Here is a 27,727-nt window from a genome sequence, read left to right on the forward strand (position 1 = left end):
GAACAGCTTCGTATAGAAATGCGTTGCGTGGGGGGAGAAAAAAATAAAAGAAAGGGAGGAAAGCGGTTTCCCCTCTGGAGGGGACGGTGGCCCCGGGAGGAGGCGGGGCTCCGAGGGGTCCTTCCCACGTAACGGAAATGCTGTCGGCAGCGCGATGAGGTCAGACGTCTCAGGCGGGGGCGGGGCGACGGTGGCCGCGGCGCGGGTCGGCGGAGACGGTGGACCGAGGTGGAGGCGTAGGCCATGGCGCACCGTTACCTGCTGCTGGCACAGGGGAGCTGTCGGCGCCGGGGGCTTCCCGGGGCCCTGCTGCAGCAGCTGCTTTTCGGGAGGGGCCTACTGGGAGCCAGGCCCTGCTTGTTGCAGGTGAGGGGCAGGGCACAGGCCCAGCCGGCTGCTCCGTCGCTCCTGGGCCTTAAGGACGGGGGACGGGGGAGCGCGGTTGTCATGGTGACAGGCGGGGCGGCCCGACCCACCGCTGCCCGGAATTTCTGGGCGGGGGGATGCACCCCGCTGCCAAGGGCCGAGGGCTCCCCGCGGCTTTCCCCGTCTCGTCTTCATCGCTGTCGGCGGCCCGCTGCTTGCTCCGTCTGCCCTTCCGGGAGGTGAAGGCCCCTGGATGGGCTTTCAGTGCGGTGTTTTCCGGTTGGGAAGCGGCTGCTAGGCTTCTTGCGGGGAGGGAGGAGCCGCGGGTGCTGCGGGTTGGTTCGGCTGCGGGAGCGGCCGGGGGGAGAGTCTCTGTCGGAGAAGGGTGAGGCAGCACCTGGGAGCTGCCGCTGCTGGTGAGGGTGAGGCCAGGTTCCCAGCGGATTTGCGAGTGGTGTCTCACACCTATAGCAAAAGCGCGTCCTTTGCTCTTTCAGCGGGATGGTTCGCGGTGGGTGGTTCTGTGGCTGGGTGCACGCAGCGTTCGAGTTGTGCGATCAGTGTGGGGGTTTGGGTTGTCAGTCAGCGTAAGGGTGACGCGCTGAAAAGCAGGAGGCGAGTGGTCGGTTGTTTGCAGTCTGGGGTTGCACGGGGCAGTGGGGGGATGGATTTAACACTCTAGTGCTCTTCTATTACAAACTGACAAAGAGTGATAGCTCAGCATTCGTTCTTATCAAAATGGTTTAGACTGTCACTTGTTACGTGCATTAACCTTGCTGCCAACCCTAATATAGTGGAAGAACGACAGGCCTATGCTGCTGCTTGGGAAAAGGGACGTGCTTAATCCCTGCATCTTTCAGTGGCGTCCTGTGCAGGTTGATTCTTTTTTCTGTAGCAGAGAACCACAGGACCTTTGAAGGTATGAAGGTTCTCGCTAGGGTAGCAATAATTGTGAGATGAATATTTATAAGGACTTGAGTAACTTAGTCTTACATAAGAAAATGTTCTCTTTTTTTATGCTGAATTTGTATTTTTGTTTGTTCAGAGCTGAACATCATTGCAACAATAAAACACTGTCAACAGGACTGCTAATCTGTCAGGAAGCCAATTCTCTTTTCTGTCAATAAAATTTAATGAGTTCTGACTTGGAGTGGAACATAGGAACTGTGGAAGGGAACTTCTTGTTCATCCTAGCATGTACATGTATGTTCAGGTAGCAAAACAAGGACCTTTGTTTTCATAAAGGCCTTTTTAAATTTTATTTTTATTTAAAAAAAAAAAAAAAAGAGTAACTTGCATTAAATTATATTTCTTTACCAGCTTTCTGTATCTACCCCTGAGCATACTTTTATATAGTGTTTTGCCAACTGTTAGATAATTAAGGCTTTTGGCTTAATTTTATTTTGCTGGATTTGTAATTTATACGTACAGCTGTAAACTTGGAACTTTCTAGAAGTAGCAGATTCTTGGTGTTCTGCTTACATAGCTAAGCAAATGGATGTTCTGTTCTTGCTTTGTGTAGCCTTGTTTTTCTGAAATCAATCATGGTAACAAAGTTTTTGTAAAATCAGAAGTTCTGCTTATTTAAAATTACCTATTTTAATTAATTTTGGAATCATGGGGAAGGCATTTCTTTGGTGGTACAGAGCTTGGGTTTGTTATGCTTTCGAGGAGTAACGTTTTCTGGGTTATTTTAATTGTTATTTTAATTAATGGACCTTTGCATACTTTGGTTATCTTAGAATTTCATAGAATTTTCACGGTTGGAAGGGACCTTTAAGGGACCTTTAAGATCATCAAGTTCCAACCTCCCTGCCATTGGGACACCTCCCACTAGATCTGGTTGGTCAGAGCCCTGTCCAACCTGGCCTCAAAAAAATTCCAGGGATGGGACTTCCACCACCTCTCTGAGCAATCTGTTCCAATGTCTCACCACCCACATGGTGAAGAACTTCTAACATTTTAAGTCTACCCTCCTCTAGTCTGAATCCATTCACTCTAATCCTATCACTACCTCACATCCTGAAGAGTCCCTCAGCATCTTTCTTGTAGGCCCCTTCAGATACTGGAAGGCTACAATAAGGTCTCCTCAGAGCCTTCTCCAGACTGGATAACCCCAACTCTCAGTCTGTCTTCATAGGAGAGGTGCTCCAGCCTCCTGATCATCCTCGTGGCCCTTCTCTGGACACACTCCAGCACGTCCATGTCCCTCCTGTAACAGGGGCTCCAGACCTGGATGCAGTACTCCAGGTGGGGTCTCATGAGAGCAGAGCAGAGAAGGAGAATCACTTCCCTCAACCTGCTGGTCACAGTTCTCTTGATGCAGCCAAGGATCCAGTTAGCTTTCTGGAATGCAAGTGTACACTGATGGCTCATGTTGAACTTACATTTTTTTAAAAACCATCACTTTTTAGGTGTCACAGGGTTTGCCTGAAGAAAACAGATAGGTGGTTTGGGGTTGGTTTTTTTGGTGTGGTTTTTTTTTTTTGGGGGGGGGGGGGGGGGCGGGCGGGTTTTGTTTTGTTTTTTGGTGTGGTTTTTTGGTTTGTTTGGTTTTGTTTGCGTTTTTCTGGTTTTTTGTTTGTTTGTTTTTTCTTTGCTTTATATGCTGTCACAGATCTTCTATCTCTGTCTGAGGGAAGCAGAGTTTCCTGAGAGATAGCCTAAAACAGCATGCAGTCAAAATGTGCTTTGCTTCCTTTCCCTCTTCTTGGGCAGTGGGTGTGCTAGGGTTGCTGAGGTGTTCCCATTGCCAGCCAGCCTAGGGGCAGGTCTTGTATCAGAATCAACATGACCAGTTTTCATGCTGATGATTTACACAGTCAAAACCAACAAGCCTAAGCAGTTGTTACCAGCATAGTGTGGTTCTAATAAACTTTGCAATTGTGGAATGCTTTGGTTTAAGGACACATACACACACACACAGCTTAATTTAACTATAACTTACTTCTATAATGAACTCATGCTGGTCTACCTGAGCCAGGCAATTTGATTTCACATACTAAAACTTTTTCTTTAAATGTGACTAGTTGCTTTATTTTAGTTGCACTAAAGACTTCTGAGAGTTCCCATCTCTTTACAAATAAAAAGTAACCTAAGATTGTGGAATAAATAACTCCCACATTTTTTTGGTGTTGTAGGAGACCAGTTACATAGAAGATAAGCCAGTTATTACTGGACATGTCTTTGAGTTTCAGGAGCTGTTGCAACAATCACTGTCTGTTTGTATTTGAACTATGGATGAGTTGGTCAGTGGCAAGTTCTTTCCTGCTCCTTCAGCAACGTAGGTGCAATTGCTCATGTTGGAGGTCAGTGTATTGGACCTAGTGGCTATTCTCTAGATAAAGTGCTCTCCAGACTATCAGCACTGCACATTCTTATCATGATCCGTAAAATATCCTCTTGGATTTTCATTACCAGATTTTCAGCAAAGACATGAATTGGCACAAAACAATAATTGAACAGCCTAAGAATTGTTAGCTCAGTGTACTACCAATGCAAGCAGTAAGAACGTTTTGGTATTCCTCTTGGTTCCAGTAGGTGGAACTAGATGGCTGCTTCAAGTAAGGCTGATGTGTTTCATCAGCTAATACGGAGTGGAGGGGAAGCTCCCAGACGGGAAGCTGTAGGAGTTAGAATTCAGTTAATGATATGTCAGCATTCCTAGGGTCATAGAATCATTAAATCATAGAATCATAGAATTGGCTGGGTTGGAAGGGACCTCGGAGATCATCAAGTCCAACCCTTGATCCACTACTGCTGCAGTTACCAGACCATGGCACTGAGTGCCACATCCAGGCTCTTTTTAAATATCTCCAGGGATGGAGAATCCACCACTTCCCTGGGCAGCCCATTCCAATGCTTGATCACCCTCTCCAGAAAGAAATTCTTTCTAATGTCCAACCTAAACCTCCCCCAGCACAACTTGAGACCTCTTGTGCCCTCTTGTCTTGCTGAGAGTTGCCTGGGAAAAGAGACCAACCCCCCCCTGGCTACCCCCTCCTTTCAGGGAGTTGTAGAGAGTGATGAGGTCTCCTCTGAGCCTCCTCTTCTCCAGGCTGAACACCCCCAGCTCCCTCAGCCTCTCCTCATAGGATCTGTGCTCGAGTCCCTTCACCAGCCTGGTTGCCCTCCTTTGGACCTGCTCCAGCACCTCAATCTCCTTCCTAAACTGAGGGGCCCAGAACTGGACACAGTACTCAAGGTGTGGCCTCACCAGCGCTGAGTACAGGGGCAGAATCCCTTCCCTGGACCTGCTGGCCATGCTGTTCCTGATACAGGCCAGGATGCCATTGGCCTTCTTGGCCACCTGGGCACACTGCTGGCTCATGTTCAGCTTCCTGTCAATCCAGACTCCCAGGTCCCTTTCTGCCTGGCTGCTCTCAGCCACTCTGTGCCCAGCCTGGAGCTCCCCATGGGGTTGTTGTGGCCAAAGTGCAGGACCCGGCACTTGGCCTTGTTGAACCTCATCCTGTTGGAATCAGCCCAACTCTCCAGTCTGTCCAGGTCCCTCTGCAGAGCTCTCCTGCCTTCCAGCTGATCCACACTTCCCCCCTCATCTGCAAATTTGCTGATGATGGACTCAATCCCTTCATCTAAATCATCAGTAAAGATATTAAACAGAACTGGGCCCAGCACTGATCCCTGGGGGACACCACTAGTGAGCGGCCGCCAACTGGATCAGCACCGTTCAGCACCACTCTCTGGGCCCGGCCCTCCAGCCAGTTCCTAACCCAGCACAGAGTGCCCCTGTCCAAGCTGTGGGCTGACAGCTTTTCCAGGAGAATGCTGTGGGAGACGGTGTCAAAGGCCTTGCTGAAGTCCAGGCAAGACCACATCCACAGCCTTCCCCTCATCCACCAGGAGGGTCACCTGATCATAAAAGGAGATCAGGTTGGTCAGACAGGACCTGCCCTTCCTAAACCCGTGCTGGCTGGGTCTGATCCCTTGCCCATCCTGCAGGGTCGTCTTACCATGTAATCTGGTATCCTTCAAGTTTGTTTAATGTGCAAAAATAGGTTTTGCTTGCAACCATTTTAACTTCACTGTTACAAAATTACTGTGGAGATGCTAATGACATTTCCTTCACACCTGTAGTCCTAGAGGTGTTAGTCCTAGATGGATATTTGCTGTCTTGCATTGATGCCTTGAGTCTGTTACTTTTTTGGCGTTGGTTACTATGTATCTGGCTTTTAAGGTAAATAGCTTCTAGTCAAAGAAGGGCTGAAAGAGACCCGAGCATCTCTATGGAGCAGAAGGGAATGAAGATAGTCAGCCTCTGGAGAAATCTTGATTTAAATTTTTTTTTTTTTCCTTAGAAGGGGGTAAGTTTGGATTTTATCTAAAATGTATCCTCCTTTAAGAAAGGGTTTGATTTCTCCATAATGGAGTTGCATTTTACTCTGATTTAAGCGTTCAGTCACAATACCAAAAGTTTTCTTAAGAATTAGTATTTTAAAATATTTGTATTTCTTTCATTACATTTAGGTTGCAAATAACAATAAACAATTAGTCTTAAAATAAGGAGTGATAGCCTTACATTTGTTGTATTTTTGTAAGTGGATCTTCACCAACATCAGTGTTTAGGTTTGCTTTTAGAAGTGGCCTTTCTCCTCTGTAGGTTTGTTAATGGGATGTCTGCCATATCCCTTTCTTTTGGATTCAAGCAGATCTTTCATATTCAAAAGTTACAGGTTCTTAACTATTTTGAAAAAATTCCAGTTCTCAAAGTGTAATTGAGCACTGTGTGGAACATGCATATCCAATCATAGTTGGTGTTGCACTGAAGTGTCACTAAGGTGATATAAATGAAGTATTTCTTATAGGATCAGTGCGTGGGTGTTACATAGCTTGTAGTGTTCCTGTTTGATTTTTCTCTTTTAGTAAAGAATGTTGTATTTGTATGTATGAACTGTATGCTTCTGACAAATAGAACAAAAGTTTCCATGCTGTAGAAATGACCCATTTAGTTGACTCTTTCTATTGTTGTCTTATGCTCTGGATCACAGCAATTATTATGAACTCTGCTGTAAAGTAATCAATGACTTGTTGTAGTTCAGACTACTGGAGAGCTTGAACATCTTTGTGGCACCTTCCTGTTGCTTCACATTTTTTTTTCATCTTTCAGATCCATGAAAAAGTTACTACTGGAGTTACTACTGACCGAAGCACTGTCTTGGCAAGCGTAATTGCTGCTTGCAGAAGGTTTTTCTCTCAGCCTCCCAAAGGTGATTATGACTTTGATCAGTGAAGTGAAGCAAACTGCATTCTTTGCTGAGAACTGCACTTGTGTGCCATGTACTGGCTGTGAGGAAGGAAGTTCTTTTATTAACTAGACATTAATCTTGTGATGGAACATTGATTTATGGGATTTTTAGGAGCTATTGAAGAATGACTGTGGTTTGCTAACTTCATGATATGCAGTTCAATTTTCTGTTGAACTAAGCTTGTTTATCTCTGGCTTAAAGAGTAGTTTTATTTCAGGTTACTAAATACATTTCATATTTTCCTGTCAACAGTAGCTTATATGTAGGAACCTGGTAGAGCCCTTCAGCAAAATGACAAGAATAAAACCATGTTTGCAGTCTATATTTTGCTAGCTCTTATGCTGTTTTATACATTCAGCTTGTCACTATTGAAGTGTAATAACAGTTGTAAATTGAAAAAAACAATTATGAGCTCTTTAACTCTCTCTTAACAGGATTTGAAAAATATTTTCCCAATGGGAAGAAAGCTAATGGAACTAAAGGTACAGCTGGAGAAACAAAAGGTAAAAAAAGCTTCTGCGTTTCATTCTTTTTGTGGAATGTGCATTCAATATATTAGATTTTAGCATAACACTGTGTGTTTGGGGGTTTTGTTTATTTTTCAAGGAAGATGTTTCTGTGCTGGATTAGTTTAAAAGTGCAAATTGATACATTTTTATTAAATGCAATTTTGCTTTCTGATCATGTATATCTTCTGGAATAACATTATTTTTCTCTTATGCTTCTGTGGGAATGCTGTCTTTAATTACTTGTTTTACTGCCTGCAATTAGTTGACATAGTAAAGCATTCAGAGTTGTCAGTGTGTATAGTTCTCAGCTTTTCCTGGAGCAAGCTGAAGTACCCACTTAGCTGTATGAAATCAGAACTGTCATTTTGGGTGAGGATCCAGAACCAGCTCTTTATCCAGGACCAGCCATGTAGCCTGCTGCTTTAAAAAGGAGTTTAGTAGTGGCAGTGCTAGAAGGAGTCCTATCCTTAAGAGGAGGGAATCTGGAAATTGTTAACAATAACAGCCACTCTGTTTTATTTGGGTATCTATATATTCCAAGGTGGAGGAGAGGCAGCCACCCAGTGAGTCTCTTATGGAAACAATAATAGGAGCAGCTTTCCTTCCCCTAGGCTAGTGTCATGCCTAGATGTTCCAACTACCAAGCTCTTGAAGGAGCCCTCTTTTCTGATCCTGGCTGTATGACATAGATGTGTTCCTACCAGTTAATGTACTACATGATTATTTTTTTTAATGGAAAATGAAGTTTCTCATGTCTTCTGATTATTACAGCATTATGAGCTATTTCATTTTTCGGAACAACTCTTAAATATTAGAACTATTAAAAACTAGTGTGATATTGGTATATGATGTAAAGGTGTTTGGTTTTTTATGTTTCATTTTTGATAGAAGCAAAGCAAGCTAGTGCCCGGCAGCCTACTGGGACGAGTAGTGGAGGAGGTAGCAGTGGTGGAAAAAAAGGTGGCAAGAAAGAAGATACTAACTGGTGGACCAGATTACAGAAGGTCTTGACTTTAAAATGCCTTTCTTTATAGTACTAATTGTCTTGTCCCCATGAAATAACCTTGAGTGTTTTTTCTTTTTAGAAAAGAAAATATTCTGAATGCCTAAATCCTCTTTAAGCCTCCTGTGCCAAGTATTTCATAGTAACTGGCGCTGTGTGGCTCCCCATTCACTGCTTTTCATAAATAAATTGTGTATATCCCTCCAGAGGCATCTAACTCTGGTTCGGGAACGTTAATGGAGTTTTAAGACACGAGTGTGCTTGCTAGTAATCAGTTTTATTACAGTGGAGCCAGGCCTTTAAAGGCTTTCTATTTTGTTTCAGAATGTCAGTTTGTAAAATGTGCTGGCCACATGGTGCTAGTTAAAAGTAGTTTACTTATGTTATTCTGTCCTTAATGGAATACCTATGTAAGTTTCTTTTTGGAATTTATACTTACTTTCATCAGCTGTTGCACAAAGATAATAGCATCTGGTACTACAAGAGTTTAAAGAATATTTTTCTGATTTTACTTAGCAGGCATAATTTTTTTCCTTGTTCCTGAGTTTTTCAGGTTAGTTTTTTTCCTTTATTAATGTAATCCTGAAAGGCAGGGAAAACTGGTGTAGAATGGAAAAAAAAAAGGCCATTGTAACAGATGGCAAAAGTTGGGAATTTTTAGTATAATAAAAGCAGTTCTTAGAGCAAAACATAGTTCAATTACTTTTTGTAAAACACTTAAGATGTTTTATTAGTGTAATTCTTCAGTTTTATCTAAAGTTACTGAACATGTTCATACAACAAAATACAGCTTTGTTTGACATTCTCTGTTGTAACCTTGAGGGCTGGGAATGGAAACCAGAAATGTCTGTTACATTCTTATCGCATTACAGATTCTAAATCCCTGTTTTTTCTCCTATTTCCCAGGGTGACATTCCATGGGATGTCAGGGAGTTTCGAATGTACGTAGTGGGAAGTTCTTTTTTCTGGACAATGGTTGTATATTACTTCTTCTTCAGGGTACCTGGGAGAGAAATCACCTGGAAAGACTTTGTCAATAACTACCTTTCTAAAGGAGTGGTGAGTAGTGAGAGGAACCAAAATGGAAAATGAGTGTGATGAAGATGCTTATTTCTGCCTCCCTGCTCATGCTTATGTATCTGTGGAGTGAGAACTGGCTCAAGAGTAACTTTTGAGGGAGAAGGGGATGTGCTTTTATATCAATAAGTTCCCTGATCTAATGTTCTGGATGGCTGTCTGAAGATTTGTGTCAGCTCAAGAGAGAAGAGGGAATGAGCAGCTCAGGACAGAACTTTTTTGCTGGACAGCTTGTGTTGATGCTAGTTTGAAAGCACAGTTTAACCCACAGTCTCTCAGCATATGGTGTCATAGCACAGGTAAGGCAATGTCATGGCTTAAGCAGACAAGCAAGCTGCCCTCAGAAGAACCTTAGTCCTAACCTTAAACAGTTCCCACCCCTCTCAAAAAAAAAAGTGTCCTGCTTGTTTCCTGCCTTGATTCTGAGGGATTCTGAGGAGCAGCAGTGCAAATAGAAGGGTGCAGTAGGGAATTGAAGAATCTCTTCCAAGGACAGTAAATTGGCATAACTCTGTCATAAAACAGCCTCCTGTGTTTGTTTTCTCCTCTTACTTCTTCTTTTCTTACTGGAAGCTACTGCTGGAGCAATGAATTTTATCACTGGTGTCCTATCTCTCTAGAACTTTGCAGCTTTCTACATTCGGAGTAATAGGTTGGTGATGCCTTCAAGTTCAGGAGGCTGAGTGTCTTACACAGGACTTTTCCACTCCAGGAACCACTAGTTCTTGGCTCTGTTACCTCCCTGTTTGTAGCCACACCTGCAGGTCAGAAAAACACTGGCTTGCTTTCCCCTTTAGGTTTCAGATATGGGATTTTGTGTTGACAGCATGCTTCCTACTCCTCTGCTACTTTGGTAAACTCCTGAGCAGGTTGTTCTCTACCCTTTTTTGTATAACTGATCTACACAAAGCCACTCTATATGCTTTCCCCCTTCTGTCAAGACTACATCTTGGAGTCTTGTTCTTCATTAACAATAATGTGCATCTTGGGGGGAAAAAAACAAAACAAAACAACAAACCTCAGCGATCATACTTTTTGTGAAGCAGTAAAACACTAGCTCTGTTAAAAGATTATTTTAACTGTTAGAGTGAATGAAGCCTTAACTGTTGTTGCAGAAAAGCATTATGAAAGTGGGCTGTTTGCACAAAACAAACTCTAGTGGGCCTTTTTAAGGTGTAGTCTGGTTATTCAGGTAATTATGCCAGAAATAGCCACGTGTAGTGAGTTCAGGAAAACCTTTCTAGTCTGCATACAGTTTGGGCCAAACTTGAAGAACTGTTGCTATTTTTTAATTCTCTTAAGATGTTGAAACAAGTTATTTTACGGAAAGAGGAAGAAAAAATTGGAAGACACTTTGACCCTGTCAAACTCAAGAAACAAATCGTTTGAGAATTCTATGAAAAAAAGTGCTTAATAAAAGTTATCTGTGAACCAGCAGCTCAATTACTGATTTTAGTTTATATGGTTTCTGTAACCTCAACTAAATTACTCTTTATCTAATTGTGATTATCCTGTTTAATGCAGTAGCACAGAGAGCCCTTTATATTAGGAAAAATAATTGTAAGAGTCAAGTTTTTCCTCATTCTGCTCAGTTTGTTTTGTTTTGGAAGGTGCTACAAGAATTTGGAGTCTTGTGGTCTGCTGCTTTTGGTGTCTGAACATTGAAATAGTTCCATGTTGTTCAACTATTTCACTGTATCTAATTTCTGAGGTGTGCACTGGGCTAAGAGGTTGTTCTTCCAGTGTAGATTTTAATGTGCCAATATTCCTTGCTTACTGATTACAGATGTGATTTCATCGTGCCATTCCTAATGGCAAGCTATAGATTATGGAACCATCCTGATCTAAAACACAAGTTGTATTCTCCTAACTGGAAAAAAGAACAGGTTCATATTTGCTCTATGTAGCTGTTAGCTGTGATGGAAGGGCAGTGACCATATTCTCCAACACGTAACATGCTTTGTCCTTTCCTCCTACAGGTGGACAGACTTGAAGTGGTGAACAAGCGCTTTGTTAGAGTGATCTTTGTTCCAGGAAAGTCACCTCATGAATGGGTAAATGCATTTAATACATATACATGAGACATTAGAAACAGTAAAGCAATCTTTACCTAAAAAGTTTCACGTGGAAAACTTGGTCTGGAGCATTAATAAACTCTTAATCATGCATTAAACAGGCATGTTTTCTGCCTGACTGTCACATTATCCTGCCTTGTGTGTTTTTCACTTTACTGTACCAATTGTTTTGCCACAGATAACTTAAAACAATGGCAAGTAATTACTTTCTAGCCCTGTGCTCTTAATACAAGTACATAAACAGGAAGAGTGAGAAAGTGCTGAAGAGTCTGCATTTTTAACTGAAATTTTTTATCTGCTCAAGAAAATCCCAGACTTCACGGTATATTTGGATCTTTTCTGTTCCAAACTGGTTTTAGATAGTTATTTGGAAAACAGAGAGAAATGTTCATCTTTGTCTCTATTTAATACTGTAGTCTTTACAACTAAGCCAAGAGCTCTCATTCTTGAGAGAAGTACTTATTTTAGGGAGTTCCTTTTCTGGTAGCTCATTGAGGAGCAGATTCATGCAGGTGAAAGTTCTCCAATCAGTAATAGTGGCTGAGACCTAGTAAAAATTTAATTAAAAAAATAATCTCCTATACAATGGGGATAATTTAGAAGAAGCCACGTGACTCAGGTGGTGGAGGTTTGGTTTTTTTAACAGACTTTGTGAAACAAGGTGTGCAAGTCACATAAAGTGAAATCTGCAGAAATTACTTAATGAGTGGTTTCAGTGTGACTTATTTATACACCTACTCTTTAGCCCACATACCAGCAGTTGCCTTAGTTTCTCAATCAGTTAGGACTATGCTCTTTTTGATTAGGGAAGTAAAGGCAAGTTAGGCAGGTCATGGTGCAAGATGGGAGATTTTCTTGAGTTTTTCTTGAAAAACTGGATCTCAGCACTGAAAGTAATGTCTGGATTTTTTTTTCTCTGATGTATTATGACAGTCCATGCAGTCTTTTGTGAAGACAGCTAACTTTAAAGCTAATATGGACTAAAAAGATAGAGAATTGCCTTTCTAAGAAAGGTTGACACCTTCAGGTGAAACGGTTAAGTGGCATGGCTGTTGTGTTTGCTGGTTAGTGCTCTATTATTCTCACTGTGTTTTATCTTGGTTACATGCTTTACAAGGCAACTTAAACTGGGTCCAAATCTGTTCTGAGAATTGCTTGTGTATGTGTTAGAATAAGTTGGCTTGTAATAAAGCTAAAGTAAGATAGGGCACTTTGTGGTGATCTCTGCTTTTTTTTATAGCAGTACGTCTGGTTTAATATTGGTAGTGTCGACACTTTTGAACGGAATCTTGAAACTGTGCAGCAAGATCTAGGAATAGAAGTGGAAAACAGATTGCCTGTAGTCTACTCAACAGAGAGTGATGGGTAAGAAGTTGCTTTAAATAATCTCTTGATTTAAAAAAAAATGGTTTTGTTGACAGTAGAAAGGTAGCTTTATAAGACATACACCTAATGCTCCACTAGGTGACAGTGTTACCAGAGTAAGTCATCTTGGGTTTGCTTTTGAATGTCAGCTGTAAGAGGAGCTGTTCAGTACTTTGTCTGTGTAGAAATCCATATCCTCTTACCCTACATATAGCTGCTTATTACATAAATGTTTCTGTTTACAATTAGTCCTTTCTTCCTTTAAGCGCTTCTCCAGTGTCATCCAGGCACAGCTGTAGAGCTCCATAGGTGGTAGGTTTTTAAATGGAAAAAATATAGCATAGAACTACAGAATATTGGCTGAGTTATAACAGGTGCCATTTTCTGGCCACAAATGTAGCAGGACTCAAATTCTGTGGCCTTGCAAAAAAGTCAAGAAATTGAAGATGAAGTAAATCAGATTATTCTGCCTGTTAGCAGGAGCTGGAAGGTGCACCATACTTTTAATCTCTAAATTGGTTAAGAAAAATAGTACTATAATGAATTTATGGTATTACTACTTTCCCAGTAGAGGATTATGGCCCCAGTACTAGATTTTTAGTTTATTAGTCTTGTGTAGCTGAGTTCTATTGACCTGGACCTTAGAAGTGCTTCTCTGATGTGGGTTTGTGAATGGCGTAGAAGGTGGATGTAATCTTGTATCCCAGGAGCTGATTTCTTTTTGATCCAAGGCAGCAGTTTGAAAATGGCTCCTACTGGTGTCTGTGAAATAGATTTTGTACTGTCAGGATATTCAACTTTGAGTCTTGTAACTCGTATCACTAATGATAAAGGCTCATTTGCTGCCTATCTTATGTTTTCATTCTGTAGTGTTTGATTTGGTTTTTGCTGATGGAGGGGAAAGATTTAGTTTATTTCTGCAATGTTCTTTACTAAGCTACTGCCCATTTGTCTTGGTAGCAACAGGAAAAATAGTAGCCTTAATTCTGGACCATTCTGTGATTTCAAATAGAGATTTTCTGTTCCCTGTTCTTGTATAAACTCTCATTTTCCTTTTTCTGTCTAATGGGGCATACTCTTAAGACCATTCCATAAATAAAGCAGTTGATCCCTTGTTTAAACAAATCTGGAAAAAAAAAAATGAGCAGCCAGGGCAATGCTGTGCTTGTGCAAAGAGACTGGATGTCATCCTGTCTTCTTACAAGAGACTGGGAAAAGTTCCCATGTCATCTGCAGCCTCACATGAATCTCTTGCTTCCTGATCTCATCTTTCTGACCACAGTCTCTCTGGCCCTTTTCTTCCTCAGTGTCTGTCCTTCATCAGATACATTGCCTGCAGCTTGCTCTGCTCCAGAAGTCCCACAGGAGACAGGAGAGAGCAGCAGTTGTATGATCAGAATGCTGTTCCCTTCCAGATCAAAAATCTGCTGAATACCACACGATAGGGAAAAATCCTTTTCCTCCCAGAAATGCAGACTATCAGTACAGCCTGGAAGTCCTGTGCTCAGTTATGATAGTGCTGCTTTCCAGCAGTTTGGTTTTGCTGAGTGTTGATAGAACCTCTTGTAAGCTGTTCTTTGAAGGTCTTACCACAAAAAAAAATCTGTGCAGTGCTGAAATACTATGAGAATGAGGACTGTCAAGATTTCTGGCTTGTACAAAGCTGGGCTAGAAAGCTGGAGGACAGAGAGTGAAGGATAATGGGCAGTAAGTAATAAAACTCCAACAAAACAGAAGCCCAACACACACTCAAAAAAACCCCTGTAGCTTTAGGGAAGGGTAATAGAGGCATTGAAAGAAGAAGAAGAAAATGTAGAAATTGAAAAATACTTGCAGGAAAAGCAAGTTTGTGTTTTAGAGATAAGTTTCTGCTGGAAGATGTAGCATATGCTGATTATGTGCTACCTAATACAACTTACTCTGAGAACATAACCATTTGTTTACTAGTCCAGTGAATTTACCTTTGAAGGGCACAGAAAATGAGTTCTCTTTATTATGTAATGTAGTTTTCCTCTGTAAAACTCAGTGTCACTTGATGATGTGCTTAGTTTGAAAACAAAAAAAAATCAAGACTTTTTTTGGTAATTTTTATTTTTGTTATTTCCAAGTGTGAACAATCGGCAAAAATCTTTAGAGTATTTAGTATACAATATAGTATTAGTCCTGAATTTGTTTGCTTTTGATGGAACCAATATTTTGTACATGTTATATGCAATAATGGATTTCTGTAATATATGTGGTTTTCTCTTTTTTTTTGTGGTTTTTGTTTTTTTTTTTTCTCCACAGATCATTTCTCCTGAGTTTGCTCCCTACAATCTTGATTATTGGTTCCTTACTGTACACATTAAGAAGAGGTCCTGCAGGCTTAGGTCGAGCAGGGCGTGGAATGGGTGGGCTTTTCAGTGTGGGTGAAACCACAGCCAAAGTCCTTAAGGATGAAATAGATGTTAAATTCAAAGATGTAGCTGGCTGTGAGGAGGCCAAATTGGAGATTATGGAGTTTGTGAACTTTCTGAAAAATCCCAAACAATATGAGGATCTGGGAGCAAAAATTCCAAAGGTAAGGGAATGATGTCTTAGCAGATGAATACTTCATTCATTTCATAGTTCTTATAATTCTAAATTGTACTAGAAATGTTTGCATATCCACCACTTCCCAGCTTCTTTATTCTCACAGTGAGAAAAAAAATAGCCATTAAGTGCCAACAGTATAACTGAGGTGCTGTCAGAAGTGGTACACAGGATTCTTGTATATAATCTTAACAGAACTGCCTTTGTGGGAGCCCACCTAAATCTAAGACAGCATGGCAGTGTACATTTTTTTTTTCCTTTTGCTGGTTTAAATGAGAGATTAATCTTCACTTTGTTTCCTTGCATGATATTGGCTGTGGTGGAAGAACAGCCAGCTGACTCAGTCTTGTAACATGTAGCTCTTTTAGGCTATTTCACAGTCTTACATTCTGTTTTCTTAATGAGGAAAATATACCTGTTCTCTTGCAGGGGGCAATTCTTACAGGTCCTCCAGGTACTGGGAAAACACTTTTAGCTAAAGCTACAGCTGGAGAAGCTAATGTACCATTTATCACAGTCAATGGCTCAGAGTTCTTAGAGATGTTTGTTGGTGTGGGTCCAGCTCGGGTAAGTCTTTGGCCTTGCTCCTTTATTTTAGTATTGGTTGTTGAAAGGATGTTGCAAGTTTGGGAGGCAAACAATTTCATTATACCTAAAGTTTTCATTTATGGAGATTACAGACAAGTGATGCCAGATGATTGTCTAAACATAAGAATCATAGATGTACCTTTCATAAAAGGAACTAATGCAGTTCAGTATCTGGCTGCAGGCCTTTGGGATTGTAAGGATTTACCTCTAGGCAGGAACTAAAGAAAACAAACCAGAACTTTCCAAGCTCTGTTTTGAAGTAAATTTACTAGCTGGGTCAAAAATACAAAGTTCCTTTGACTACTGCTATGGCAATGTCTCCTGCTCTAAATTGTTCCTTTATCTTTGAAGAACTTTGTTCTCTTTGTACTGTCATGCTCTTAGATATAAATAATTATCTGGGACACACAAATGAGCTTCTGGTTGAAATAGGAGTCTGAGGGTCATGTAACTAGTGATTGATTTCTGGAGAGCAGGTGATTTAGTTGATTAGTTGATTATTAAACGTTTTTTAATGCTCTTTTGCCTCTTTTCTCTCTTAATATGCTCTAATGAGTTCATTTAAACTCAGTTCCAGTACATCTGTTTAACACTTTTTTTTTTATTATTATTATTACAAATACATTTCAAACAGTTTTAAATCTATCTTCTCCTGTCTAGGCAGGAAGGACACTTGAATCTGCTGAAAAATATTCTATTAAAAATTATTGATAATATTTTACAAATGAGGCAGGTAACATGGGAAAATAAGATTCCTCTTAATGTCCAAAATTACACTCCATTTCCAACAGCTCATATCTTCACCAAATTACAACCATCTTGTCTTAAGCCTTAAAAAGTGCACTTCAAGCTGATCCTCTTTTGGAAAACTTTGGATTTGTTTGCCACAATTTATGCAACCAGACTTAAGGAAGCATGCCATGGTTTTTACTCATGTTTAAAATGTTCTGCTAGCACAAAATGGAAGTGCTTTGGGGTCTTGATTTGAAGCTGAAATTTGACAGGGAATGGTTTTTAGCAGGTACATACAAAATTTCCTATCCTATGGAAATTCACACAAACTCAATTTGACCAAGTTCTTTAAAGCCCTGAAAAGCTGCAGTGTTCTTGGGTGTTAGAGGTTAACAGAGAAACTTTCCAAGATTTGGTCCTTAGTCACAGCTCTGTGTGCATATGCCTCTTGCTAGCTTAGGTTTCTTTTGATGGAATTCTTCCAGTAATGTAGGTCAAAAAAGATCAGTGAAGCCAGGTAATTTGGGGCCTTCTGAAAAAAGGAAAGAAGGCACATGCAGGTAGATGCAGAGTTTGAACAGAGAATAACAGGAGCTGCTCAGAAAGTTCAATGCTGAAACAAGTTGGGAGTGGAGGCTTCAACCAGGATACAGAGAGAGCCTGGAAATGTATAAGGAATTGGCAAAAGGAGCTGCTATGGAGGGGAAAGGGTGTAGACAGAAAAAGGAGAAACAGGTGCAGAAACACTTAACAGGGTAAAAAACATGGATGTTGACTGAAAAAGTTTGAAAGCCAGAGAGCGTATAGATAGTGAATGATGTATGATAGGTGAGTGGGACTTGAAAAGGGGAGCATGCAGTGTAGAAGGGACTTCTCTGAGAAACAGTAAGAAAAGAAACAGATTCCTGTCCTCTGGGAAAGTATTAGATACCCTGAAATAATAATAGCACTCAGAAACCACATTGTAATCATCTGTCAGCAAGTACCTGAAGAGGTCCAAAGCAAAGTGACTTAACCTTTCCCTACTGGTCTATGGAGATGGTTATCAGCTTTTACTGCAGAGTGAAATCTGTTGACACAGCAGTTGCTGTTTTGGCTATGAATCCAGGTTTCAACACAGTTCGTAATTTCTGATGCCTGTAGAAAATGAGTTTTAGTTAATTTCCCATGAATTCAGTAAGACAGTTGCTACTGATGCTAAATTGATTATTTGCAAATTAGGCTGTGTTAGAATTAAAACTGCTTACACAGATTTGGTGTGGTTTGTTTGTTTTTTTTGCAGTGTACATCCATTATCTTTTTTGTTTGTTTGCTTTGTGTTTGGGTTTTTTTTGTTCTATTATTTCAGGAAAATAGTTGTGTATTTCTGGATCTCTGTGTCTTTTCAACCAAAAGATAGTTCACTTTGAACTGTCACTTTTTCCCTGTTTATCATATTCTTTCATGCTTTGGTCCTTCATTGTATTTTTTTTTAATTCTGTTTACAAATCAGAGTGACTTTCTGTAATGAAGCATATGGTCAGAATTCCCATCTCTTTACATCTGCTGTATCTTGTTCTTGGACAAGTCTTCTCTAAGTGTATCTCTAAAGTACAAAGTAATAAAGCTCTGATCTGCATTTAATTCCCACTTAAGGTCAAAATTCTTTCCTAAGTTTTCATTTCCCGTTTGGTCCACTTTGATTCCTCAGTTCTAAGTCTGTTAACTGGCTGGACTGGTTTTAGTGAGGTCCTTCAGACATATTTACAATTAGAGTAACATTGTAATATTGCACCTTAAAGGCAGTCACATCTTCAGGTGACTAGTACAGCAAAATTTGATAGGGAGTATCTTATTTGAAAAGTCAAAAAAAAGTTTTCCAGTTTTTGCTTAGGTTTTAGCCATTAATCCAGACTTCAAGTAGTTAATTTAGCTTCCAAATAAATATTTGGAGGTGAATTCAGTTCTTCAGGCGCATGTAACAGAGACAAGATGGCGAAGAGTCAATATTTATAGCAGCATATTGTTAGAGTGCCATGGTGAGCACTTGTAAGTAAGCCTTAAGTTCACTGTAAGAGCTACATCACACTGTTCTAACTGCAGAAAAATTTAAAAGATTTTATTTCCTTGGTATCATGAACTACTATGTGGTAGCATGCCTGTTTGTACTCCACATCTGCTGGTAATACTGTGCATTAAAGAAGAGATTAAATCTTCCTTTAAATCTCAAGTTTGGGTGCCTTTAGAGCTGAACTTGAAGATTTAGTTTTCAGTTATTCAGGAAAAGTGGTTATTTCTTAAGATTTTTAAATTGTTTCTTGTTTTTTATTTGGGGATTGAGCAGGGTTTTATCAGCCAGTGGGTCTCCACCTTAGGGATTCTTGCTACAGTGTAGGGATTCAGCAGCTACAGTGTAACTCGCCGTTACCTCCAGAACTGCCTGGAGGCTTTGCAGCTCTAAACAAACATACTCAATTGTAGTGAGACTGTATACCTCTTCACTGCCTACCCCCTCCCCCTGTTCTGAACAATTACCAACCAACCTGATGCATTCTCTGTTTTTCTGTTAAGGTTAGAGACTTATTTGCTCTTGCTCGTAAAAATGCCCCCTGCATTCTCTTCATTGATGAAATCGATGCCGTGGGAAGGAAGAGAGGAAGGGGCAACTTTGGAGGACAAAGTGAACAAGAGAACACACTCAATCAACTTCTTGTAGAAATGGATGGTAGGTATTTAACATCTAATGTTACATTATAACAACAAGGAAAAGAGAGAGAACGAATATGATTGCTCAAACCTATTAACTGAGATTTGGATTCTACCTCAAATATAGATTGTATTTATTATATATTTCTTGCTTCCTAAAATGAAGAATAGTGATCCATTTTGCTGCTGCCTGATGTTTTGCTAAAATTTGTTCAGACAAAAGAACCGTAATTTTCCATCTGGTAGCTCTTTGTCAGAGTTGAATTGGCCCAAAGGAAAAAAATTCTTTGCATGAGAGCAGTAAGTTTGTTAAAAAAGTACAGCTAGCTGTGCTGTTTCTGCAATTTCCCAAGCAGTTAGTCTATTATTGCATTTTGAAGATAAAGCAGGATTTAATATAGTACTTTACAAAGCAGAGCCCAAGGCTATTTTTTTGCTTGTTATGAAAAGCTGGACAGTACTCTAAGAAATGGAAGTATTTTTAGCTTTAAGATAGTTTGTTTAAACTATTGATTCTTACATGGCACTGTAAAATGGACAGTTTTTTTATTTTTTTCATAGAAATTTTATTTACACCCATTTTCTCTTTATCACATTTCTTCAACAGGATTTAATACAACTACAAATGTAGTAATTTTGGCAGGTACTAACAGGCCAGATATTTTAGATCCTGCTCTAATGAGACCGGGACGCTTTGACAGGCAGATATACATTGGTAAGTTTTATATGCATCATTGTATACTTCCTCACTTGTAGAATACCCCTGAAATCACTGTACCTATTTATATATGGAACTTGCACACACTCAATAAGAAAATGCTATATGATATATGTCAAAAATTAAAAGCATTCTTTCATCTTAAAGGACCCCCAGATATAAAAGGAAGAGCATCTATTTTCAAAGTTCACCTTAGACCTCTGAAATTAGATGCAGTCTTAAACAAAGATAACCTAGCAAGAAAACTGGCATCACTGACACCTGGCTTTTCTGGTAAGTGACTCCTAATGCCACTGTTCTTCTACGTTTACTGTGTAAGCTGTAGATATTTAATTTCCCACTACTTCTGATTTTCTTGCATCTGATCTTCTGGATGATGGTCTGTTTTATTTTATTTATTGGTAGAACATGAAACTATCCTGCCCTATTTGAGCAAGCAGAAGATTTTCTGAGGGTCTTAAGTTTTGTCTGCCTCAGTCAAGGTGATGGACCAAATGGTAGTTCTGTCTTGAGGAAGGGCAATCCAGAGATTTCCGATTGCTGTCACTCATCTGTGTTCTTCCTTTTAATATGCTTGCTGGATTCTTTAAATGCTACAAGAGAAGGCCTGGGTTTTGTGGAATTTGCATATTCTGTAGGGGGATTTCTCTTTCTGGATGTAGAAACTTCTCCCTGGAAGACCTTGTTTTGATTAAGGGATGAATTTGAGAACTTCCATTACTGGTTGGCAATTTATTCCATTAAAAATTGGTTTTGTGTAGTAGTTGAATTCTTCGCTGTTACCATGGTCTAAGTAAAACTGTATTTCTGAGGTCTGATTGCTTCTGACAACTACAATGATGATGGTTAAACAAAGTTATTTCAATAGTGTTACAGCAAATAATTTTAAGAGATTGATGGCTTGCAACCAAGTAACATAAAATGATATCTTCTAGAGATACATCAAGGTCTGAGCTATACTGGATCTCCGTGTTGAAAGTTTATTCTGCTAAATACATACTAGCTTAAGTATAAGTCTGTTGCAGACAGAACACTTTCAGAAGGTAGGATGTATTAAACAAGTACTTCACTTGTAATAAGTGTTTGGTAGCTGTCTGCCTAAGAGAAAAATCCTGAAGCCTATAACTGTAGTACTTATATTTAAATATCTCTCAAAAATTACATTATATGTAATTAATTCTTTCAGAAGGCATTATCTTAATTTTCAAGCTCTAGGAGAATTTATATAAACTAATTCTAGATAAGGTTACCTTTATGATAGCCTGAGTTAAAATTGTTGAAAAATTGCCAATAATTCATGTGATCTCTGCTTTTAGGTGCTGATATTGCTAATGTTTGTAATGAAGCTGCTTTAATTGCTGCAAGGCATCTCTCAGATACTATTAACCAAAAGCATTTTGAGCAGGCAATTGAAAGAGTTATTGGAGGTAGGTGTATCACTTTTTTTTTTTTTTCTCAAGAATTGTAATATTATAAAGGGGAAAATATTGTAAAAATTGTAAAGGGAACTTCCTTTTATTCATATTATATATGTATGTGTGTGTATAAAGCCATGCTTTGTATATTTCTCCTGCTCTTCAAGGTTGTTGATGTTTGTTATTTTTTTCTCAACTAAATACACCTGAGATTTAGAAAAGAAGTTCCTGTCTATGTAGCTGACTTCTGTAATGGAGAAAGGGGTACAGAGATATACTTCAGCACTAAATTATTTTCTTCAAAATAGCAAAATAAATAGCTCTTTGGATTTAGCAGTGCTTTTAACAGCTGTCACATGAAATATTCTAGAAAACTTTTGGTTTTTAAAGTGCAAACATTTTATTTAAACTCTTTAAAATAAATATTTTTAAGAACTTATGATTTAAAACTAGAAAATCTAATCAAGGACACGGTTACAATGAAACCTGGAAGACACAGATTTCTAAAACTTGCAAGATAGGGGTTTTTTTTTTCAACTTTTTCAGCAGTTTGGAAAGCAATACTTAGATGCCATATATACATCTTTCTAAATGAGGTGAGAGATTTCAGTGAAGAAAGGTGTGTCTGAAACTATTAATCAAATTTATTTTGTAAAGGTTTGGAAAAGAAAACCCAAGTACTGCAGCCAGAGGAGAAAAAGACAGTAGCATATCATGAAGCAGGGCATGCAGTTGCAGGATGGTTTTTGGAACATGCTGACCCACTCTTAAAGGTAAAGGAAATTACTTTGAACTAGTCATTTAACAAGAGCATGAACAGCTTCTTTTTATTTTCTTTTCTTCCCTTATGTTGAGGGGGTATTAAGTTATATAGTATTGCAAAAGCTAGTTTGAAGTGTGGAAATTTTAGAGTACTTTTTGGTTCACTTCTTGTTGCTTTCTATACTATTTCTGACTTACCTGTTACAGGGTTTGTAGTATAAATGTCTTTGGAAAGTGGAAGGGACCTGATCTTTCCATGAGTCTGTGTGCCTTGATTGCTGCTTTTTCTCCAAGGGTAATTATCATCTAGAGGCTGATTTTATTTTTAATTTGCCTTTTGGATGCACAGCTTGACAACTTGAAGAAAAAGGAAAAAGTACTCCCAAACTTCCTTTAACACTCATAGTTTTGCTTGGTTATATTCTTAATCTCATCATGACTTCCATCTTGTACCATTTAGTTGTGGAAGGGAGGGCATTAGTAAACATGGAAACTCCTCTAACTATTCAGAATACTAGAGATGGAGAAATGCTTTATCTGTTGTAGGATACTTAAAGCCCAATACATCACTCTTAAATGTGAGTTTTCATTGGAAGATTTTTAAAATATCACACAGTCTTTTGAAAAGAGATGACAGTGGTCTTACCTCTCTTTTCCTAATAGTAGTTGTTATCCAAGTTTTATAGCTAACCTGGGCTTTTAAGGATATTGAGGGCAAAACTGCAAGTGGAAGTGATGTCTGAATTTAACTTCATGTGTAAGTATGGTGTAGGTGGCAGTATTAAAAATTAAGTCAAACAAAAGAGTGCTTTGTTTTTTAAGACCATTTATTTCTAGCTTTGTTGGTTTTGATTGTAGGTATCTATTATCCCACGTGGTAAAGGACTGGGTTATGCCCAGTATTTACCCAAAGAACAGTATCTTTATACCAAAGAGCAGCTACTTGACAGAATGTGCATGACCCTGGGAGGACGTGTATCTGAGCAAATCTTCTTTGGAAGAATTACAACTGGTGCCCAAGACGACTTGAAGAAGGTGACCCAGAGTGCATATGCTCAGGTATGTGCTTAGTGAGACTTGTGAAGTTTTTTTCTTACAGTTTTCCTTATCTACTACCCAACACAGTAGTATTTTGAAATTTTGCAATTTAATCAGGCATGTCCCTCAAAAGCCTAGTTTCAAATTATATGCTGTGAATAAACATTATGCTGTTGCTGTATAGAGATGCTGATGACTCAAGTATTTCAGTGTAGCCTTGCAACAGGGGTCCCTGCATTGGGCTGTGGTTACTATCCTGCATCTGCCCACAGGAACACATATGCTGCAGTTGGATTCAAATACGTGTGGAAAGTTTATGCTTTTAAAATGGAATTTAGTGCACAGAGTTGATCATCTGATCCTATTTTACAGTTGCCTACTTTGAAGGCACAGTTTGTTCATATGAATATGTTTCATATGAATAATAAATTCAAAAAACATTGTATTTAAAAACTACTTCCTGTCAACTAAGGCTGCTGAAATTAAGACTTCAGTTTGTGTTTATCTTATTAACTAACATAGATGAGTAATTTGAAACCTTATCAATGTAATGACTCACATAAACGTAGCTGTTGTACACGTAGCTACACGTGGTTGCATTGTGCATTGTTCCGTTTCCTGTGCCAACACAAAAGATGTCATTTTGTAAGACACAATGTGAGCAAGAGAGATGTTTTAGAGTACACTTTTCTTCTTCTGCACAACACTTACCCCCAAACCACACCTACTTCCTGGTCTCTGCTGTGTTCGTGTTGCCCCAGTTCTGAAAGTAAATGTGTAATGAAATCCTGATGTTAATTTTGTGGGATCTTAGTCACTCTTGTTCAATTTTAAATTAAAAAAAAAATTAAGTATAGACTTGTTCACATAAGCCAGACATGTTGGCTCCAGAGAGAACTGATGGGGGCTTAAAAAATTCTTGTTGAGTATTGAACTCTTCTTAAAGCCACAGGTTAAGATGCTTGGTTCTAATGCTGAGATCTCTTTGAGTACTGAATATTCTTTGTCATACTTACACTGATCTTGCAAGACCAAGCAGAGAAGTGCTGCTTTAGTAACCATGAAATTGATAATAGCCATGGAGTGGATACATTAATAGCAGCTTGAACTTATTTCTGCCTCTATAGGAGTGAAATGCAACTTAAAGCATCCGTATTTGGCAACCAGAGAAGCCAATATTCACTAATGAGTTAAGCAAGATGAAAATAATTTTCACGTTGGTAGGGGAGTCTTGAGATTACATCTGCATGCGATAGGACAAAATCTCCAAAACCCTTTATTTTAATGCTTAAGTTAACTTACCTGTGTGGGTGAGTGAAATATGCTAGACTTCAGAAGCTCTTTGAATTGCCAAAACACTTATTTCTGGTAAAGAGTTTTACTGCTTAGTGAAAGCTGAAGTGTTTTCCAGTACTATCTTAGTGTTTGTACAGCAAAGCATCACTTACATCATGAGTAACTACCTTTAATTGGTGGTATTTGTGTCCCATTTTATCATTAAAAAGAAATAAGTGAAAGTCAACTAAGGTACTTCAGCTTAGGTAGACCTGAGTTTTCAGGGGAGGGTTCGTTTTAGAGGGAAGGATTGGATCATAGTAAAATTACTTTCTCTTTTCAGTTTTATTTTACCGTATTTTATATCAACACATCCTAAAATCTCACTCTCTCTCCTTTGTTTGGTTTTTGTTTCATTTTTTTTCCCTTTTTTCTTCAGATTGTTCAGTTTGGGATGAATGAAAAAGTGGGGCAGATTTCCTTTGATCTTCCTCGTCAAGGAGACATGGTATTAGAGAAACCTTACAGTGAGGCGACTGCCAGGTTGATAGATGAAGAAGTACGGTCACTAATTAACATTGCTTATGACAGGACATTAAGTCTTCTGACTGAGAAGAAAGCAGAAGTTGAGAAGGTGAGCACTGCAGTATTTTTACTCATGAAGTTCCAGTGGGTAAGCCAGAATCTGAACTGAACAGGTTGAAAACAGTAACTGGATATGAGGATGTTTGCTCAAAAACTATTCAGTGTAATCTTGAGGGTGTGTCACAAGACTTAAGTAATTAGAAATCTCCTTTTGTGTTGGAAAACCTCTGAGGTGCTCATGAATGTGGTTTAACATCCCACCCCCCCATATGATCAATATTCATGTGGAAATTTGGAGGGAAGGGTTGGTCTACTAAAGTAGGCTTTAGTAGACATATTAGACAAGTATAAAACTTAAGACACAAAATACTAGGATTCCAATTCATTAGGCTTAAAGAAGTTCTCTAAGAAGGGAAGTACATATAACTTGCCTTCTTTGAATTCCTTTTAAACTTTAAATAAAAAGAATCTTTATACCATCTTCCTTTCCTGCCCCTGGCTCCTTGTGATCTGCCTCACTGCAGCTGAAATTACCCTTGTGAATATTCTTTTCCTCCACACCAGAAAGCCTGATAAAGCAAAAGGATGATTTTCCAGGCACCTGATAGCCTTACTGACAAGAAGTTTGTAGGGATTCAGTAAATGGTGTAGTATAGGTCACCATCCCAAGAAAAGATCACTGAATATGGTTTGTGTTGGAACAGTGTGCTTATTGACCCAAGAAGGTTACAAACTGCACTGGTACAGTATTGTACACAGTGGGGTTTTATGGTGCTCCTTAGATTGTAGCATAACAGCAGCACTATTGAACCATCTGGTTTGACAGGAAAGGAATGCTTGTTCTCATCTGTAGCTTAATGTCTTGCATCAGGAGCCTTTTGGCAGCAGCCAAAGCCTTGCTGTTCTGAAGCAATAAATAATGGCTACAGTGGCCCAGAGGGGGGGGGCACTTTGCCAAACCTTAAAAATAGGATTTTAAAAAGTTGTATTTTTGCTACGTAAATGCTCACAGGGGAGAAAAATCATGTGTTGAGTGAACTCTGAGCAACCTGAGGTTTTTTCTGTCAAAATCAATCAATGTTTAATTTGATCCCAGACTGCCTTAGAGAGCCAACTTAGGTATTTTATGTGTTAGACATAACTTCCTGCTCTTCCAGGTTGCCCTACGACTGCTGGAGAAGGAAGTGCTCGATAAAAGTGATATGCTAGACTTGCTTGGCCCAAGACCATTTGCAGAAAAGTCTACTTACGAAGAATTTGTTGAAGGTACAGGAAGTTTGGATGAGGATACTTCACTACCAGAAGGCCTTAAAGACTGGAACAAAGAGCGTGAAAAAGAGAAAGAGGAGACAAGAGATGAAGAGGTTGCTAGGCAGATCAAAGGAGGGATGCCATTTTAACTGTGAAGTGTGTGGTGGTGATGACTTGCACTCTGGAAGAGATACAAACTCACCTAGTTTGTACTTCAAAACAAAAAAAAAATATTTATTCAACCAAGCTGTATTAGGGGATGGGTGGAAGAGTGATCTCTTGCTATGAGATAAGGATATTCTGCTCCTGATTTGCATATGTGATATCATCAGTTCACTGGTAAAAGATGATCATCTTTCATTTGTCAACTGAAGAAACATACATTGGATTTGAGCTGCAGTGGAATGCCAGAACCGAGCTTCTCAAACTTTGAAATCATTCAGGTTCATGGACAAACTTTGTGGCACTGGTCTCTTTTTTTTTTTTTTTTTTTTTTTTTAATATATGTAAATTTAGAATAAATTAAAGTTTTTGATTATTCATCTAAAGTATACCTGTATGTGACCTCTTTCCAAAAAAAGAATCGTACAAAATGTTTTGTTGAATGCTTAGTTAAAACTCTGATCTTACAAAGTACTAGCTTTGCAAAACTATCAGCTCTTTCAGCTGACCCTTTTCCCCTCCACCTTTCATTCTGATTTTAAAAAGAATTTGTTTACAGAGAACTGCCATATAAGCTGACTGTGAAACTGGACACCCACTTAAATATCTTAAAATATACTTATGGCTCAGTGTCTTTATGTTTGAAACTCAGTTTGGCTCCTGCAGCTTTATTAGTTTTTTACGGAGTTCTGTAAGATATTGAACATATGAATGTGTTGTGTAAATACAGTTTGAGTCAATAAAATCAGTACTTTTCTGAAGAAACCTGGTCCTTTTTTTTCTTATTTTTGCTGTTTCTTGGTATAAATTCAGAGCAGTACAAAACTTCATCTTGAGAGTAAGATCTTGTTAAATTAGGGTAGCAAAGCTGTGCTCACAAATACCAAAACCAGCAATCAAATCCAAAGGTGCTAAATAGGTGTCAGTTTCATATTGGTTTTCTTAACCTGAAGCTTTTTTTTTCCCTTCTGCTTAGTTGAATGCAGTTGTCTTAGTACAGTCATCTGCTTCTGGTTGTCTGCTGCATGCTAAGGATTTATTAGCTGAAGAATTTAAAAATTAACTGATGGTCTCACTTGCAGAAGAAGAGAGGGAAGCATAGTTGAAGGTGTGGGGTGGTGGTTAAGGGTGGTTGGGTGTGGAAGCAACCTTCTCTGCTGGATAACAAATCCTTTAAAGCTTATGACTGAGAGAGCAGGTTAAGGGAATAACTAGTGACTGATTCCAGCTGTATGCTGCAATACTCTGGAAAGCAGTAGGATGACAAAGGAGAAAGTTTCCTCT

General features: G+C 39.2%; 1 protein-coding gene across 2 annotated transcripts; it reads left to right on the plus strand.

The window, feature by feature from the left end:
• The first annotated feature begins 86 nt into the window (after positions 1 to 86).
• AFG3L2 (AFG3 like matrix AAA peptidase subunit 2) lies at positions 87 to 27,208 on the plus strand. Of its 2 annotated transcripts, none has more exons than XM_071737103.1 (17): positions 87 to 366; positions 6,494 to 6,593; positions 7,067 to 7,135; positions 8,030 to 8,145; positions 9,051 to 9,203; positions 11,201 to 11,275; positions 12,540 to 12,661; positions 14,948 to 15,221; positions 15,662 to 15,799; positions 19,103 to 19,256; positions 19,845 to 19,952; positions 20,103 to 20,228; positions 21,272 to 21,382; positions 22,028 to 22,143; positions 22,991 to 23,191; positions 24,885 to 25,079; positions 26,188 to 27,208. In XM_071737103.1, the coding sequence occupies exons 1-17, from the start codon at positions 244 to 246 to the stop codon at positions 26,428 to 26,430; spliced, it is 2,424 nt and encodes an 807-aa protein (XP_071593204.1). In that variant the 5' UTR covers positions 87 to 243; the 3' UTR covers positions 26,431 to 27,208. The 2 variants fall into 2 exon arrangements, with proteins under 2 accessions (XP_071593204.1, XP_071593203.1); XM_071737102.1 differs by having other exon boundaries at positions 88 to 366; positions 12,537 to 12,661.
• Positions 27,209 to 27,727: the final 519 nt, after the last annotated feature.

The sequence above is a fragment of the Heliangelus exortis genome, chromosome 2, assembly GCF_036169615.1.
Source record: "Heliangelus exortis chromosome 2, bHelExo1.hap1, whole genome shotgun sequence".
Taxonomy (NCBI): domain Eukaryota; kingdom Metazoa; phylum Chordata; class Aves; order Apodiformes; family Trochilidae; genus Heliangelus; species Heliangelus exortis.

Bases quoted from the DNA above. Each gene is read 5' to 3' on its own strand.
- AFG3L2 (XM_071737102.1), top strand. From the start codon at position 244: ATGGCGCACCGTTACCTGCTGCTGGCACAGGGGAGCTGTCGGCGCCGG. The intron at 7,136-8,029 runs GTAAAAAAAGCT...CATTTTTGATAG, and splicing joins TACAGCTGGAGAAACAAAAG to AAGCAAAGCAAGCTAGTGCC. The intron at 9,204-11,200 runs GTGAGTAGTGAG...TTCCTCCTACAG, and splicing joins ACTACCTTTCTAAAGGAGTG to GTGGACAGACTTGAAGTGGT.